Source organism: Brassica oleracea, chromosome C8 (assembly GCF_000695525.1).
Source record: "Brassica oleracea var. oleracea cultivar TO1000 chromosome C8, BOL, whole genome shotgun sequence".
Classification (NCBI taxonomy): domain Eukaryota; kingdom Viridiplantae; phylum Streptophyta; class Magnoliopsida; order Brassicales; family Brassicaceae; genus Brassica; species Brassica oleracea.
Window position 1 is genome coordinate 40482735 of NC_027755.1, and position 15549 is coordinate 40498283.

A 15549-nucleotide genomic window follows, 5' to 3' on the forward strand; every position below is an offset into this window, starting at 1 on the left:
AAAAACGGAAACAAACTGGATACAATACATTAAGCCCTAGCTAGCCACCGAAGAAGAAAATGTCATAAAACGCCGGCCCTGCCACCAAGACGCCGTTAAGGTCTTGCCGCCGCCAGCATCAACTATTATCGTAGTTGGCGTTGTATTCGTGTAATAAACATGTGCGTTGTGTTTTTCTTTTATGCTTTTCATATTAATAAATAGAATTAAAGCAAGAAGAAATGAAACACACATAAAAAGAAAACATCAGCTCAAAGCGCTAAAACCACCACCTTTCATCATTTGTCTAAACTCCTTGTAATTAACCCTACCATCACCGTCAACATCCACTTGCTTAATCATCTTCGTACAATCATCCAATGTCTTACCTTGCTTGAGCCCCAAGGATGACAAAACCGCCTTCAGTTCATCCACCGTTATAAACCCATCTCCGTTCTGATCAAACACATTGAAAGCTTCCTTCATGTCCTCTTCTTCTTCGTCTTCCTCGTCCATTATCGTCTTGTAAAGCTCCCCGAACTCGTCTATGTCTACACACCCATCACCGTTCACGTCGATCTTCTCCATCATTTAAGTCAACTCCTTGTCGGAGATGTGAATCCCTAGGCTTCGTAACGTCTCGCTCAGCTCTTTGTTTGTGATTGAACCGTCACCGTTCTTGTCGAACATTTGGAACACTCGTTTGAGCTCCGTTGGACCCATTTCTTCTTTAATGTTGTAGGGTTGCGTGTGGAAGAAGAAATGAGAATAGTGTGGGCTACGACTAGGGCAGACGATTCAGAACTCTGGGGGAAGTTAGAGCAGGATTAACGCAGAAACCCCACATGGGGTTTTTTATTTTTTTTTTTTATTTTTTTTTTATTTTTTTTGTCTGAATCGAAAAGAATAAAAAATAAAAATATAAACCAACCAATCGCGGGCCGCCACGTGTCAGTGGAGTCCGCGAACAGTGCAAAAAACTAGCCAACAGCGATCCTTATTCTGGCTTTTCTGCAACCTGTTTTTTTCTTTTTGTGGGCCCTCTCCCCCTTAAAAACCCACTAAAAACCCTTCTCGCTCCCCCGATAATTCTGTCCTAAGAACCCCCGATAATTATGCTCTTACAAGACAAGGAGACACTGAATCACACAAGCACATAGTACGGAAATACCTTTTTCAAACCTTTTGCTTACCGTTACACACGTATAATGACAATTTCTAAAGGAGAGCTTAATTTTATAGACATATAGCTCATCTTTAATGGTTGAGAGAAAATGTTGATGGGTTTAAAAAAGGATACAACTCTTGTGACTTTCTGGAATCATATATTATAAATGTTATTTTAACTGGGAATGCAATCAAATCATTACCAAACAAATAAGCAAGGAGGAGTACGGGGAAAGTGGAGTCAGCTTTCAAATAATATATAGTCTAATAGATTTGTGTATCTTTTAAAGATATACTTTTCTAAAGACTTTCACGTTATCGGCTCCATGTCTCTCTATGCGTCTATGCGTACAATGCAAGTGCCATTTTGTGACGAGACACATTATATTATTGTCACAACATATTAGTCAAAGAAAACATATAACCATGTCTAGGAGAGATATATTTAATTAACTCAAGCACGACATCGCATTCTTGAAATCTTACGAGTGTTATTATGAGCACAACGCACTGTGTATGCTTGATTTTTTATCAATATAACAGTAAAGACCTATCATCACAATCAAAAGTTTCACAAGAAAAATGCCAACTACAATTAATCAAGAATAATTCAGTTATTCTCAAATAAGATGAGCAAATATATGTTTTGATGTAAGACAATTAGATTGTAAATAATGGTTGGCAAGTATGGATCGTACCCTCTCCACCTTAGAGGAGATTGGTTGCACGTTTTGGAAGGTCCAAACATTTTCAATTCATCAATTAATTTACTATAATAATGATATAACTTCCTTTAATTAATATTTTTCTTGAAGAAAGACAGCTAGCAAAAAGAAACTAAAACCCAGTGGAGTGGTGAACCATAATAGGGAAGTATCAAAATGATTTTGTTTTGGTTAAAGAATCCATAACTCGATCTTAATGGAAAAAAATAGAGACTAAAACGGATTTTTTCTAGGTATGTCTTATTTCATTTTACTAGGAAATAGAAAGAAAAATATATATTTCAAAGCTTGAATTTTAAAAAGTGCCCACACACAGGATCGAACTATGGACCTTCAGTTTACAAGACTGACGCTCTACCACTGAGCTATACGGGCTTTTGCAAATTTGATAAAATCGAAAATTATAGAAAATAAATTCTAAGGTATTACAAAGGCTTGTGGTGCGGTGGTTATTTTTAATATGGGCCGATACTTGTAGCCCATTAGCTGTAATCTTAGCGCACGGGCCGACAAGAACCTTCCAAACCCGGACCGTATATTGCTCGGACCAAGTATAAGCTTCTGTGACTCTTGTCTGATGAAGACAAGATATTTCAAAGGGTAAATTCGTAATATAGGCTGTTTTTCGGACTGACACTTTCCGACATTAATGGCGGAAAGAGAGAGAGAGAGAGAAAAGATTTTTAATAATGAGATTATTAAGTAATAATGAGATTATATTAAGTAATAATGATAAAGAGACGAGAGAAGAAGGATGCCACCTCTGAGCGGGGGAGCTGGATTAGATTTTTTTTTTCCTTTCTCTCCAGCGGCCGCCTCTCTCCTCATCCATCTTCCTCGCGTAAAATCTTTGATCTCTCTGTTCAATTATTGTGTAAATTTGATTCCTTTTTCTGTGATCCCAATTCTAAAAATCTTTCCCCTTTTATTTTTTTACAGGGTGCGATCTGGGTAGGTTTTAGGTGGATACTGAACTAGGGTTTTCCATCAGAATCGCGTTGCTGCTGGGAGAAGAGAATGGGGGTTATGTCCAGACGGGTTTTGCCCGCCTGTGGTAACCTCTGTTTCTTCTGTCCTTCCTTGAGGGCTAGGTCTAGGCATCCCGTTAAACGCTACAAGAAGATGCTCGCTGAGATTTTCCCTCGTAACCAGGTCAACCCTTCTTTTTATATCAGTCAATTGTCTTAAAGTTTCCTCTTTTGGTACTAATGTAGAATCATCTGGTCTTGTTGAAGTACTTGTTAAGTTTTTTATCTTAATCTTCTTAAAGTTTCATTTTTTTGGTACTAATGAAGATCATCTGGTCTTGTTTGAAGTTTTATACTTGTTAAGTTTAATTTTAATCTTCTTAAAGTTTCAAATTTTTTTTGGTGCTAATGAAGATCATCTAGATTATTAAGTGTTTTTTTTCCCTTTTTGTTTAGTGATTATTTAGAGAGTAGTCTTGTTGAAGTTTTATACTTGTTGGTTCACTAGATAATTAAGTCGGAATGAATATATACTTGGTTTTGCTATAAGGGCTTCTTCTTAAAGTTTCTATTTTTTTTTGCACATGTTGTGGTTTGGCAGGAAGCTGAGGCAAATGATAGAAAAATAGGCAAGCTTTGTGAGTATGCGTCAAGGAACCCTTTACGAATCCCAAAGGTGGGGTTGCATGTTTTTGTGTAGTTACTCGCCATACTTCTCTCAGTTTTATTCTCATGCGTTGTAGTCTTCTACCCTTTTGTGACAGATTACAGAGTACCTTGAGCAGAAATGCTACAAAGAATTGCGAAATGGAAACATCGGATCAGTTAAAGTCGTCTTGTGCATTTACAAGAAGTTGCTTTCATCATGTAAGGAGCAGATGTAAGTAGTAGTTTCTTCAGGATAAACTTTGTGTGGCGTATCCTGGTTCTTTTGCTGAAAGATCATCTTTTCTTCTTGTAGGCCTCTATTTTCATGTAGTTTGTTAAGCGTTGTCCGAACTCTTTTGGAACAAACAAGAGATGAAGAAGTTCAGATCTTGGGTTGCAATACCCTTGTTGACTTTATAAGCTTACAGGTACATTTGAGCAGTTGCTACTTGTCTAATCTTGAACTATATAAAATGTCATATGGTAACACATTTGTTTAAATACAGACTGAGAATTCACACATGTTCAACTTAGAAGGTCTAATCCCTAAGCTTTGTCAACTTGCTCAAGAAATGGGAGATGATGAAAGATCACTCCGTTTACGGTCAGCAGGAATGCAAGCTTTGGCTTTCATGGTAATAAGTTTTTTCTTTTCACTTGTTCATTTTGCTTTACTGAGATAAAATATTATTTTGTTACTAACCAATAGTTATTGCCAGGTATCTTTTATTGGTGAGCATGCCCAACTATCAATGGACTTGGATATGGTGAGTCAGGTCTATTACCTCCAGGGCTTATACATACAAGTGTTGGTGCTTTGTAGTTAGATTATTATTAACTCTTTTTTTTTACATCTTGAATTAGATTATTTCTGTGGTTCTGGAGAATTATATGGATTTGGAGAAAAGCCAAGAAGATACCAATGAAGCTGGTAAAATGGTTTCTTTCAAACATAATCCTGTGACTGACTTTAAGTTGGAAAACATGTAAGGCTTCTCAGAACTTTATTGTCACTAGTAATGCATCATGTATTTTTGTTATTTGATTTTATTTTCCGTTAAATCTATTTTCAGGGACATTTCGAAGAGCCCTTCATACTGGTCTATGGTATGCCTTTGCAATATAGCCAAGTTAGCAAAGGAAACAACAACTGTTCGCCGTGTTCTTGAACCGCTTCTGAATGCTTTCGACAGTGGAAACTACTGGTCTCCGGATAAGGGCGTTGCCTCTTCTGTTTTATTGTTTCTGCAGTCTCGTCTAGAAGAATCAGGAGAGAACTGTCACGTGCTGGTATCTTCTTTGATCAAGCACTTGGATCATAAGAATGTAACGAAGCAACAAGGAGTTCAAGTTAGCATGGTGAATGTAGCTACATGCCTTGCGCTACATGCTAAGAAGCAGGCTTCAGGAGCTATGACTGCTGTGATAGCTGACTTAATTAAGCACTCGAGGAAATGCCGGCAAAATGCAGCTGAGTCAGATCTGCTTGCTGATGAATCGAAGCAGAACTCTGACCTGCAGGGTGCGCTAGAAAAGTGCATTGCAGAGCTCTCAAATAAGGTTAGTTTTGTTGTTTTATGTGGTTTTGATCTTACCCTCTTCACAAGTATTGCTAATAGGCGGCAACTTAGTCATAGCGGAAATTTATATAATTCAAATCGGTTTAAACTATTTAAAATGGTCAAAATTGGTTTAACTCAGTTTAAATCGATCTAAATTAGTCTAAAAATCCAAAATAATATATCTACTTTGGCTAATTCATCAAAATAATATTAATAATTATTTTAAAAAAAAAATCAAATATCTTATATAAATGTAAAATTATGTAAAATAAATCAATAATTTGTTAATGCATAGATCTTGCCTAAACCCCGAATAATCCGCATAGTATGCTAGTCAGAGTGAATAGTAACCGCCTAGCTGTTTCTTGAACGTTGGCTAATAGCATCTTGTGTATTATATGTCTCAAGTTGTGGACAATCACATAACTTTGTTCAATTTTTTGTTTTGGTTTTGCTTTAAGGTTGGGGATGCAGGGCCAATTCTTGATATGTTAGCGGTGGTTCTTGAGATGATATCCACCAATGTACTAATTGCTAGGACCACAGCATCAGTTATTCTCCGTGCTGCACATATAATATCAGTGGTCCCAAATGTCTCTTACCACAAGAAAGTGAGATTTTTTTTTCTTACTGCAACAACTTTTGTTTTGTTATTTGACTATTATTCTGTTCCAACGGATTTACTGTGGTCTGTACTCCCAGGTGTTTCCGGATGCCTTGTTTCACCAACTGCTCCTTGCAATGTCCCACACAGATTATGAAACTAGAGTTGAGGCACACAATGTTTTCTCAGTCCTGCTTCTTCGAACTCTTCTTTTGCCTTGGTCAGACCAACGTAAGGAGGAGGAGAGAGATAAAGTTGAGGAATCCTTAAACAGTGATCTGCGTAAAGATGTAAACCACACATCTCATACAAGTATTAGTTGTGAGTCTTTGGATCATAGCTTAAATGATGGTGGTATAAAGGTATGGATTAGCACTTCTCTTTATTGATTTGAATGTATTTGATTAGTGAGCTGATTATAGTGTTATTTCATGTTTTTTTACAGTCGTTATGTTCACTTCGGCTGAGTAGTCACCAAGTAAATATGCTTCTTACATCCCTATGGATCCAAGCGACTTCTACCGAGAACACCCCTGCTAATTTTGAGGCAATGGCCAGCACGTTTAATACCACTATTTTGTTTTCACTAGCAAAGGTTAGTCCAAGTATCTTATGCTAAGTTAAAATGGACCATACGGCACGTATCTTTGTGAATTTGTATTTTTTTTCCTCTGATTTGGTGAATGCAAATGGCAGAAATCAAATCACATGGCTCTGGTGCGGTGTTTTCAGCTTGCGTTCTCTCTTCGGAATCTCTCACTGAATCAAGATGGTAAGTTAAAGACTATGATCAATGCTTTTTACATCTATTTAGAAATTACCTAGACTTGATATAATGCAACTCTGACATATTTATTTCTGGTATATGATTCTGAAGGAGGTTGGGAGCTCTCTCGTAGAAGATCGATCTTCACTTTTGCATCACATTTGCTCATTTTCAGTGCCAAGATTTGTAACATACCGGAGCTAATTCCAGTTGTCAAAGAATCTTTAAATGGCCAAATGGTTAGCTTTTTGCTAAATATTGCACCTGTTTTTATTCTCAGTCTTCTAATTGTATGTGCAATTTCATCATGTCATGAATAGGTGGATCCTTATCTTGTGCTGGAAGGAGATATAAGACTGCGTGCTGGCTGTTCTGGATTCCCACAGGAAGAAGAAGTGGTAGCATATGGATCTGATAAAGATGATAGTGCTGCTCTCAACTCGTCAGAGATTGTGGAAAATGATAGTCGCCTCAAGGAAATCGTTATCACTCATTTCACATCGAAATTTCAGACATTATCCGAGGTACTTATCCAATTTAAAATTATAACATTGTGTATCATTGATCAAGAAAAAAACATGGTGTATCCATTCATGATGGTTCTGTTGTTTCTGATGGAAGTTGTGTTTCATTATAAAGAAACAATTAGTTTACATATTGTTTTTAGCAATGAAGATATTGTCCTAATGGTGTGTGTTTGGTCAGTGTAATATTCATAAGGAAACAAAAGAAATTAGGATAAACTTGCTGGAGCTTTGCAATGATCTTAACCTTCTTCTGAAGATGTTTTGTGTGTAATGTTCTTAGGAGGAGCAATCAAGTTTGAGAAAGGAGATTCAGTCAGATTTTTCACGAGATGATGCACACCCGCTTGGTGCACCATTGTTCATGGATACACCAGGACCTAGCTCTCCTCTTAATCAAATAGAACTTCCAGCTTTTGAAGAGGTATAGTGACTCTATCAGAAAAACTTGCTTCAGATGTGTGAGTTCTTTACTGAAATTGCGTTTATTCTTCAGGCTGAGCTTTCAGAAGTAGCGGCATTTGAAGAAATTTCACCGGGGGCTAGTGGGAGTCACAGAACGTCGTTGTCCACAAACACTAACCCTGTAGATGTTCTGAGTATCAACGAGTTGTTAGAATCGGTAATATACAATACACTCAGTACTTTATACTAATTTGCAAGGTTCTAAAAATAGGTCATAAGTCATAACTAAAACATTTTTTTTTTAATGTTCGATTTATGTGGCTCAAATCGGTTCAAATTATTCTAAATCGGTCTAACTAACATGGTCTAAATCAATTTAAATTAATGTAAATCGGTTACTTCAATCAAAATGTTGGCAAAAATGCATAAATTTCTCTGATTTTATTTGTATATTTAAATTTTTATAATTCATTAAAATAATTTTATAATTAAACCTAAAATAAAATAAAATATTGAATATAAAAGACCAATATATGATAGAAAAATTGCTAATTTGTGTTGTTTTCTTTTGTGATCCTCTTTTCTCATGTAATTTTGTTTCCATTGGTGATGTGTAGGTATCAGAAACTGCTAGGCAAGTTGCAAGCCTCCCTGTTTCCTCCCTTCCTGTACCTTATGACCAGATGATGAACCAGTGTGAAGCTCTCGTGACGGGCAAGCAGCAGAAGATGTCTGTGCTTCTAAGTTTCAAACCCCAAGCAACCAAAGCTATAACTTTCTCAGAGGAAGATGAAAAGGAGGAGCTCTTTCTTCTTAAGGAGGTGAGATAGAGAGTTTGTTTCTCTGTTCTGTTTGAAACTAATTGTCCTCTCATCAACTTTTAAAGTTCGTTTTGGTATTGGTGTTGCAGACAGAAGAAGCTGATGAAGATGATCAGAAGGCACTCACTGTGGCACAAGTCCAACCTCAAGGCCAGTACGCCTTCTGCTCACTCGAAGTGGAACAAAACTCTTTTAGGTTACCGCCTTCAAGCCCCTACGATAAGTTCTTGAAAGCAGCTGGATGTTAAACCTACGGTACATTACGTATAATCTTGCATATATATATAGACACACACGGTATTATATATATATATTATCACGTGTAATCATGTGCTTCATATATATTCCATTAGTCACACCTTGGCTCTTGTTGGAAGCAACTATGATTTGATTCATTCCATTTGTAATGTTGTGATGAACAAAAGAAAATGTTGTATCATCAAGGAAGCATTTGTTGTTGATTATTTTTGTTTGTTTGTGGTGAGCTGCATGTGTTTTGTTCTGTGTTGTACGAATTGGAGTTTGAAACCAGTCTTGTGGTTTGTTTATGGTTTGTATCAATGGATTATCAAGTCCAAATAAAAATATTACTTAAAATCTTGCATATAACTTATATATATGAACACACACGACATAATGTATAACTTTTTATTCAATTAGTCACACCTTGGCTCTTGTTGGAAGCAACTATGATTGATTTTCCATTTGTATGTTGTGATGAACAAAAAAAATGTTATATGTCCAAGAACAGAAGCTGTTTAAGTCTTATAGAAACTTGAATTGTCTTCTTCTTTTCTTTTTCAGTATATTTTGTGTGCAATATCATTGATGTGAAGTGTTGTTTTATTTGTCGTGAGCTAATAAGTGTGTTTTGTTCTTCAAAGAGTCTTGAAAACAAAAATTCAGATTTTAGTAGATACTAATAAGATATCATAGCCTTTTCAGATTCTCAGCTTTAGACTGTTATGTCAAATCTCAAATCCAAACTGAATGACTCCTATCAATCAATCACTTCAGAAACTCTTCAAATACCCTTAAAGAGACATAAATGGCAGTCAAACAAGGACAGAACTTGGATTCACTCCTTGGGTAAACATTTAAATTCACCTCACTTTTTAGGATCAATCAAAATGCAACATAGATTAATAATTAAAAAACATTAAATTAAATAAAAATAGGTACAAAAAATAGAAACGCTAATTTTAACGACGCTAACGATTCCAGCTAAACCCTAAACCCTAAATCTTAAATTCTAAATCCTATACCCTAAATTCTAAACCAAAATCCAAACCCCTAAACCCAAACCCTATACCCTAAACCCTAATCCTAGACCCTAAACCCAAATTATATATTCTAAACTCGAAAACTAGACTATAAACTTAAACTCTATACCCTAACCCAAGTCGTAGACCCTAAACTCAAACCGTAAATTCTAAACCCAAAACCTATACCCTAAACCCAAATCCTAGACATAAAACCCAAACGATAAATCCTAAACCCAGACCCCAAACTTAGATGCTATAGGGTTTGGGTTAAGGTTTACGGTTTGGGTTTATGGTCTAAGACTTGGGTTTAGTGTATAGAATTTTGGTTTATAGTCTATTTTTTGGGTTTAAGGTATATAATTTGGGTTTAGGGTATAGTATTAGGGTTTAGGGTATAAGGTTTGGGTTTAGGGGTTTGAATTTGGGTTTATAATTTAGGGTATAGGGTTTAGAATTTAAGATTTAGGGTTTAGGGTTTCACTGAAAGCGTTAGCGTCGTTAAAATTAGCTTTTTTATTTTTTGTAGCTATTTTTTATTTTATTTAATGTTTTTTAATTAATAATCTATGTATCAATTTGATTGGTCCTAAAATGTGTGGTGAATTTAAAGGTTCACCCTAGGGGGTGAACCCAAGTTCTGTCCGTCAAACAATATGTAAACTATTGTCTAAGAGCATCTCAAATTCCTAGTTATTTTTACCTCTATATGCTATAATAGAAGTAAAAGTGCTTCATCCCATATTTATTTCTACCTTTAAAATAGAGATTGCTATTTTTTTCTCTATTATAGAGTCATACTTTTTAATTTTTAAAATAGTCCTTTAATTTTTAAATTTTTATATTTGTAACCAAAATAATTATATTTATAGAGAAATACAACTTTGTAGGAGTATAATAACATTTTTTATTTACATAATAGTCTTTTAACAAAACTTTAGTTTAAAAAAATTCATAAGTTTATGAAAATGTTTTAAAAATTAAAAATAAATAGAGTTAGTTATCAATTTTTATAAACAAAATGTATCTTTTGTAAAATTAAAATAGAATCTTTTGAAAATATTTTTTTATAAAGGCAAAAGTAAAAAAAATATGTTGGAGAGAAACTTATCTCTATTTTTAACGCATTGGAGATGGTCTGAACAACAAAAAGAAATCTGACCGTCATCTTCTGTTCTTATACTATTATTCCCTTCCTCACTTTCTCATTCGTTTCCATCTAAAAAACTTGAAAAGTGTGTGTAAATGAATGTTGTCTTGACTCAAAAGAGAAAGAGGTATCAAGAAGATGAAACTTCATGGCATGCGAGATCCTGTTTCTTCTACGCACTCTAATGTAAACCCTGAGGAGCTACGGACGACTCTTCTTTCAAGAGCAACATCTCTTTCAGAAACTGCATTGAAAGTTCTTCTTTGCAAACGAGATAAGCTTGTAACTCTCGCTTTTGATAAAAGATACACATATACTCTAAAAAAACGTTGATTGGTAATAGCATAGATTCTTCTTCTAAGGCTGGTTCTCTTTTTCTTTGTGAATGCATGCATGCAGACTCTTGAGCATCGGTCCATAGAAGACGAGATTGCCAAATGCGATCAACGCATCAAGAACATCAAAGGTACTTTCCCTCTTTTGCCCCAACTTTGTTTCTACATGAACTTGAATGCTTACCGTGTGGATTATACGTAGGTGATGTGGAGCTGCAACTAGAAACAATACTCGAGAGCTGTAAAGAGGCATGCCCGAGGCGTATCCTTCAAGAATCTCATGAGAAGTCAGCATGTCAGAGCAACAAGAGGCTGAAGCTCTCTGAACCTCTTCCTTGTACCAAAAGCATGTGTGAGGTAAGTGTTTTGAGAAACTCTCGCGTCTTTGATCATTGCATGTTGAAATAAAAACAATTAATTTTCTCTTATTTTATTGCAGAAACTTGATGATGTTTGCGTCAAGAATAACTGGGTACTACCAAGCTACCATGTGTCTCTATCAGATGGTAAGTTTTTAAGATCACATAGCAAATACATACCCTTTACTAACACAACAACTTACATGTGGATGTTGTTGCTTTGTCCAAATAGGTGGGTTTGAAGCTGAAGTAAGGATAAAGGAGTCTCAGTTTGCCCACTCCATCTCTGGAGAGGAAAAGTCTGATGCTGAGGAAGCTAGGGAATCCGCAGCGGCTTGCTTGCTAACTAAGTTACACCAGAACACAACAACAGCCAACGATGTCTTAACAAAGGACCATTTGAGGTTCATGCAAAATAATTGCTGTATTTTATCTGTTTCAAGTTTGTTAATGATATAACTTAAGCTAAGACTTTCATATTCGGTTGCAGATCTTCTTCTTCCGTAAAAGTAGCGAAGCTGAGTACACCCGGTGAGGAGGGTCCATTAAAATCGGAGAAGCAGACTAGTCTTCCACTTCCAACAGCAGTTTTGTTACATATCTCTCTCTATTTGTAGTCTAGTCTGAGATTAATCTAACCACTTTTGGATTGCTGAGTTTGTGCTTTCATTGAAATTTTTTATATTAGGATCTCGCCGAGGACATATACGCAGCCTTGGAGAGGCTTCGTTCTGATATTGTCAAAGCATCCCCTCACGGTGTCATGTCATATCATATATTTGCGTAAGTTTTAAAAGTTGAAACTGCTACCAGATCATTATCAATTTTTATCCATGCCCCCTACAAAATATTAATGCTTGTGTGTTTGTGGTGGCAGCAATCCAACGCTTCAGAGGATCAGCAAAAAGATTTCGAGAAACAAAGAGGAACTCCTCAAGATAGATGGCCTTGGGGTGTAAGTTTTTTTTGGCTTCCAGAAACTCTACTCAGTAATTATCAAAGCAATGAATTAAGAAAAGTTATGTGTATCTTTAAACTTGTGTTCAGGGCTAAAGTAAACAAGTATGGTGATCGGTTGTTGGAAACAATAGAATCAACGATCAATGAATACAACGTAACCAATAAGAAAGGCTTCATGGAGTAAAGTGTGGGGCATTGAGAAAAAGCTTTATTTTGAGTTTTGAAGGACAAAGATGTGTTAGGAACTGAGGTAAAGAGTAATTACCTCGGTGTAGTTGTGACCACTCTGAAACTTTAGTACTTTGTAAACTTCTAAGGCCTACTAGATAAACCTTAATGTTCAGTAGATTGCGTAAACTTTTTTTATTAGATGTTTAGTTCTTAATGCATGATCTTATTGGTTGTGTCCAATTCGGTATGGTTTAAACCAATCTGCATGGTAACAAAACCTAACTAATGATTTTAAACCGGATGCTTTAATCTGAACAATCTGTCGGTCCAAGAACAGAAGCAGCTTAAAAGTCATGCAGAAACTTGAATTGTCTCTTTCGTTTTTCTTTGCTTTTTTTTTTCATTTCGGCTGCATATGAATATGAAGATTTTATTAGAAATGATCATTTGAATAATTTCTAAAAATTAGATAGACACTACAATTGTGATTTACTATTAAACAATTTTTCACACGACAGTGCCTTGTTTAAGAGATATCATAGCCTTTTCAGGTTTTGAGCTATAAGGCTGTTATGTCAAAATCTTAAATTAAATTAAAAGACTCATATCTATCAATCACTTCAGGAATCTCTTAAATAAAGATAAGATCAACCTACTGTACAAGACTGGAACTCTCTAGATACCCTTTAAAGAGATACAAAATTACAGTTAAACCAAACGTAAACGATTAGAGCCTTTTCGAATTTCCATTATTGTCTAAACAAGAAAAAAAAAAAGAGGAGAAGGAAAAAACACCCTTCCACTGCTGGCTCTTTTCTCCGCTGTACTCGTATAGAAAATAATATCAAGAAGATGAAGCTTAATAGCGTTCCAGCTCATGTTTCTTCTCCTCACTCTAATCTAAACCTTGAGGAGCTACAAACGACTGTTCTTTCTAGGGCAACATCACTTTCCGAGACTGCATTGAAAGTTCTTCTTTGGGAACGAGATAAGCTTGTAATAACTGTAGACTTTGATCAAAGACACACATGTACTTGATTGCTAATAGCATGCATATCTGATGCTTGCTTTTTTTTTTTTTGTGAATGCGTGCATGTAGACTCTTGAGCAGCGGTTCATAGAAGACGAGATTGCTAAATGCGATCAACGCATCAAGAACATTAAAGGTACTTTCCCTTTTTTTGTTTGCTCCATTTCTACATGAACTTGAATGCTTATCGATTCCAGGGATTGTTTATATAGGTGATTGGGAGCTGCAACTAGAAACAATACTCAAGAGCTGTAACAAGGCATACCCGAGAGGTATCCTTCAAGAATCTCATGACAAGTCAGCATGTCAAAGCAACAAGAGGCCGAAGCCCTCTGAACCTCTTCCTTCTACCAAAAGTATGTGTCAGGTAAGTTTTTGGTTAAACTGTTGAGTCTTTGATCATTTCAGTTTCAAATAAAAAAGATACGTTTCTTCTATTTTATTGCAGAAACTCGATGATATCTGTCTAGAGAATAACTGGGTACTACCAAGCTATCATGTGTCTCTTTCAGATGGTAAGGGTTTGAGATCATATATGGCAAGCTCCTTTACTAACATAGCAATTTAATTACATGTTGTTGCTTTGTTCAAAAAGGTGGATTCCAAGGTGAAGTAAGAATAAATGAGACTCAGTTCGCACACAGAATTTGTGGAGAGGCAAAGTCAGATGCTGAGGAAGCTAGGGAATCCGCAGCGGCTATCTTGCTTGCTAAATACGTTACACCAGAACACACCAACAGCCAACGATCTCGTACCAGAAGACCATTCAGGTTCTTGCAAAATCATTGCTGTGTTTTATCTGTTTTAAGCTTGTTAGATATTAAACGTAGCTAAGAGATTGCGTATGCAGATCCCCATCTTCAGTAAAAGTATTGAAGCCGAGTACACCCGGTGAAACCTCAGAAAAAGATCCATTAACATCAATTGCAACTGGAGATGTGGTATCTCTCTCCATCTCTCTTTGTAATCTAGTCTCATTTTTTCTGCTGAGATTATAATATTATGGCTCATTGATCTTTTTTGTATAGGATCTTACCACCAACTTGTTCTTAGCCTTGAGGAAGCTACGTTCACTTCTTGTCAAAGAATGCCCTGGTGGTGTCATGGGAACTTATATATTCACGTAAGTCTTGATAAAAAAAAAAAACTATTTGTTTGCTTATTTTCTATGAAATATCAATTTGATCCATGCACCTACAAAATACTTGTGTGTTTATGGTGGCAGCAACCCAACGCTTCAGAAGATAAGCACCAAGATTCCGAGAAACAAAGAGGAACTCCTCGAGATAGATGGCCTTGGGAAGTAAGTAATTTTTGCTTCCAGAAACTGTACTCAGTAATCATCGAGATAAGAACTCAAACGAGTTTGATTACATATGTGTTATACTGTTATGTTTAAACTTGCGTTCAGGGACAAAGTAAGTAGGTACGGTGATCGGTTGTTGGAAGTAATAGAATCAACGATCAAGGAGTACTACGCAACCAATAAGAAAAGCTCCATGGAGTAAAAGTATGGGCATGTGGAACGCTTTATTTCGAGTTTTGAATGATAAAAGATGGGTTGGACATACGTAATAATTAATTACCTAGGTGAAGTTGTGACTACTCTAATAACTTTTTGTAAACTTTGCTGCATTTTTGTGTAAACTTTGTGTCCTACTAGATAAAATATAAAACTTAATGTTCAGTAGATTACAGAAACTTTTTATGCAATGTTTAGTTCTTCGTAATCTTGTTAACTAGTTGTGTCCAATTCGGTATGGTTTTAACCAATCTGCATGGAAACAAAACGTAAGAATTAGTTTTGTATGCGGATGATATAAATGTAAGGGAAAATAACAATCTCAAACTGAACAGAAAGTATGAGAATTTGTTCGAATTTGTCTCATGTCTGTTGTTAAATTACTATTATAATCGTTTAGCATCTGGTATAACTATCCGCTTACTCGTGTACGGGTTGGATCCATCCGACAACAAAGATGAGAATCAGCAGGCATTGGTGTGTAACTACCCACCACCACGTTCTTCAGTAAACAGTATCACCATTGATCTTCTCAGTTCTCAAGAAACGTAGTACAGAGATTAAGACACTTGTCTTCTGAGTTCTGACACA

General features: G+C 35.9%; 3 protein-coding genes, 1 non-coding gene and 1 pseudogene across 5 annotated transcripts; 3 read left to right on the forward strand and 2 right to left on the reverse strand.

The window, feature by feature from the left end:
• Window positions 1-246: 246 nt before the first annotated feature.
• On the reverse strand, window positions 247-702 carry LOC106311089 (annotated as a pseudogene).
• Window positions 703-2174: 1472 nt separating this feature from the next.
• On the reverse strand, window positions 2175-2246 carry TRNAT-UGU. The gene has a single exon. It is a non-coding gene; the product is annotated as a tRNA-Thr (tRNA).
• Window positions 2247-2547: 301 nt separating this feature from the next.
• LOC106312188 (protein EFR3 homolog) lies at window positions 2548-8715 on the forward strand. Of its 2 annotated transcripts, none has more exons than XM_013749603.1 (19): window positions 2548-2712; window positions 2811-3023; window positions 3441-3515; window positions 3604-3719; window positions 3801-3915; window positions 3994-4122; window positions 4207-4263; window positions 4352-4473; window positions 4561-5047; window positions 5511-5660; window positions 5752-6015; window positions 6099-6248; window positions 6350-6425; window positions 6531-6658; window positions 6740-6943; window positions 7227-7367; window positions 7440-7565; window positions 7966-8169; window positions 8259-8715. In XM_013749603.1, exons 2-19 carry the CDS (start codon window positions 2889-2891, stop codon window positions 8415-8417), a joined length of 2838 nt encoding a protein of 945 aa, XP_013605057.1. In that variant the 5' UTR covers window positions 2548-2712; window positions 2811-2888; the 3' UTR covers window positions 8418-8715. The 2 variants fall into 2 exon arrangements, with proteins under 2 accessions (XP_013605057.1, XP_013605058.1); XM_013749604.1 differs by having other exon boundaries at window positions 4207-4254.
• Window positions 8716-10719: 2004 nt separating this feature from the next.
• Window positions 10720-12419, forward strand: LOC106309402. Its single transcript, XM_013746427.1, has 9 exons — window positions 10720-10863; window positions 10981-11047; window positions 11119-11273; window positions 11356-11422; window positions 11508-11679; window positions 11766-11862; window positions 11964-12058; window positions 12153-12230; window positions 12323-12419. The coding sequence occupies exons 1-9, from the start codon at window positions 10720-10722 to the stop codon at window positions 12417-12419; spliced, it is 972 nt and encodes a 323-aa protein (XP_013601881.1).
• Window positions 12420-13657: 1238 nt separating this feature from the next.
• LOC106309403 (ATP-dependent DNA helicase Q-like 4A) lies at window positions 13658-14944 on the forward strand. The gene is made up of 7 exons (XM_013746428.1): window positions 13658-13803; window positions 13885-13951; window positions 14032-14206; window positions 14287-14377; window positions 14465-14559; window positions 14662-14739; window positions 14848-14944. The coding sequence occupies exons 1-7, from the start codon at window positions 13795-13797 to the stop codon at window positions 14942-14944; spliced, it is 612 nt and encodes a 203-aa protein (XP_013601882.1). The 5' UTR covers window positions 13658-13794.
• Window positions 14945-15549: the final 605 nt, after the last annotated feature.

Bases quoted from the DNA above. Each gene is read 5' to 3' on its own strand.
- LOC106312188 (XM_013749603.1), top strand. From the start codon at position 2,889: ATGGGGGTTATGTCCAGACGGGTTTTGCCCGCCTGTGGTAACCTCTGT. The intron at 3,516-3,603 runs GTGGGGTTGCAT...CTTTTGTGACAG, and splicing joins ACCCTTTACGAATCCCAAAG to ATTACAGAGTACCTTGAGCA. The intron at 5,661-5,751 runs GTGAGATTTTTT...CTGTACTCCCAG, and splicing joins ATGTCTCTTACCACAAGAAA to GTGTTTCCGGATGCCTTGTT.
- LOC106309402 (XM_013746427.1), top strand. From the start codon at position 10,720: ATGAAACTTCATGGCATGCGAGATCCTGTTTCTTCTACGCACTCTAAT. The intron at 10,864-10,980 runs GTAACTCTCGCT...GCATGCATGCAG, and splicing joins TTTGCAAACGAGATAAGCTT to ACTCTTGAGCATCGGTCCAT. The intron at 12,059-12,152 runs GTAAGTTTTAAA...TTGTGGTGGCAG, and splicing joins ATGTCATATCATATATTTGC to CAATCCAACGCTTCAGAGGA.
- LOC106309403 (XM_013746428.1), top strand. The intron at 14,207-14,286 runs GTTCTTGCAAAA...TTGCGTATGCAG, and splicing joins CGTACCAGAAGACCATTCAG to ATCCCCATCTTCAGTAAAAG. The intron at 14,740-14,847 runs GTAAGTAATTTT...ACTTGCGTTCAG, and splicing joins GAGATAGATGGCCTTGGGAA to GGACAAAGTAAGTAGGTACG.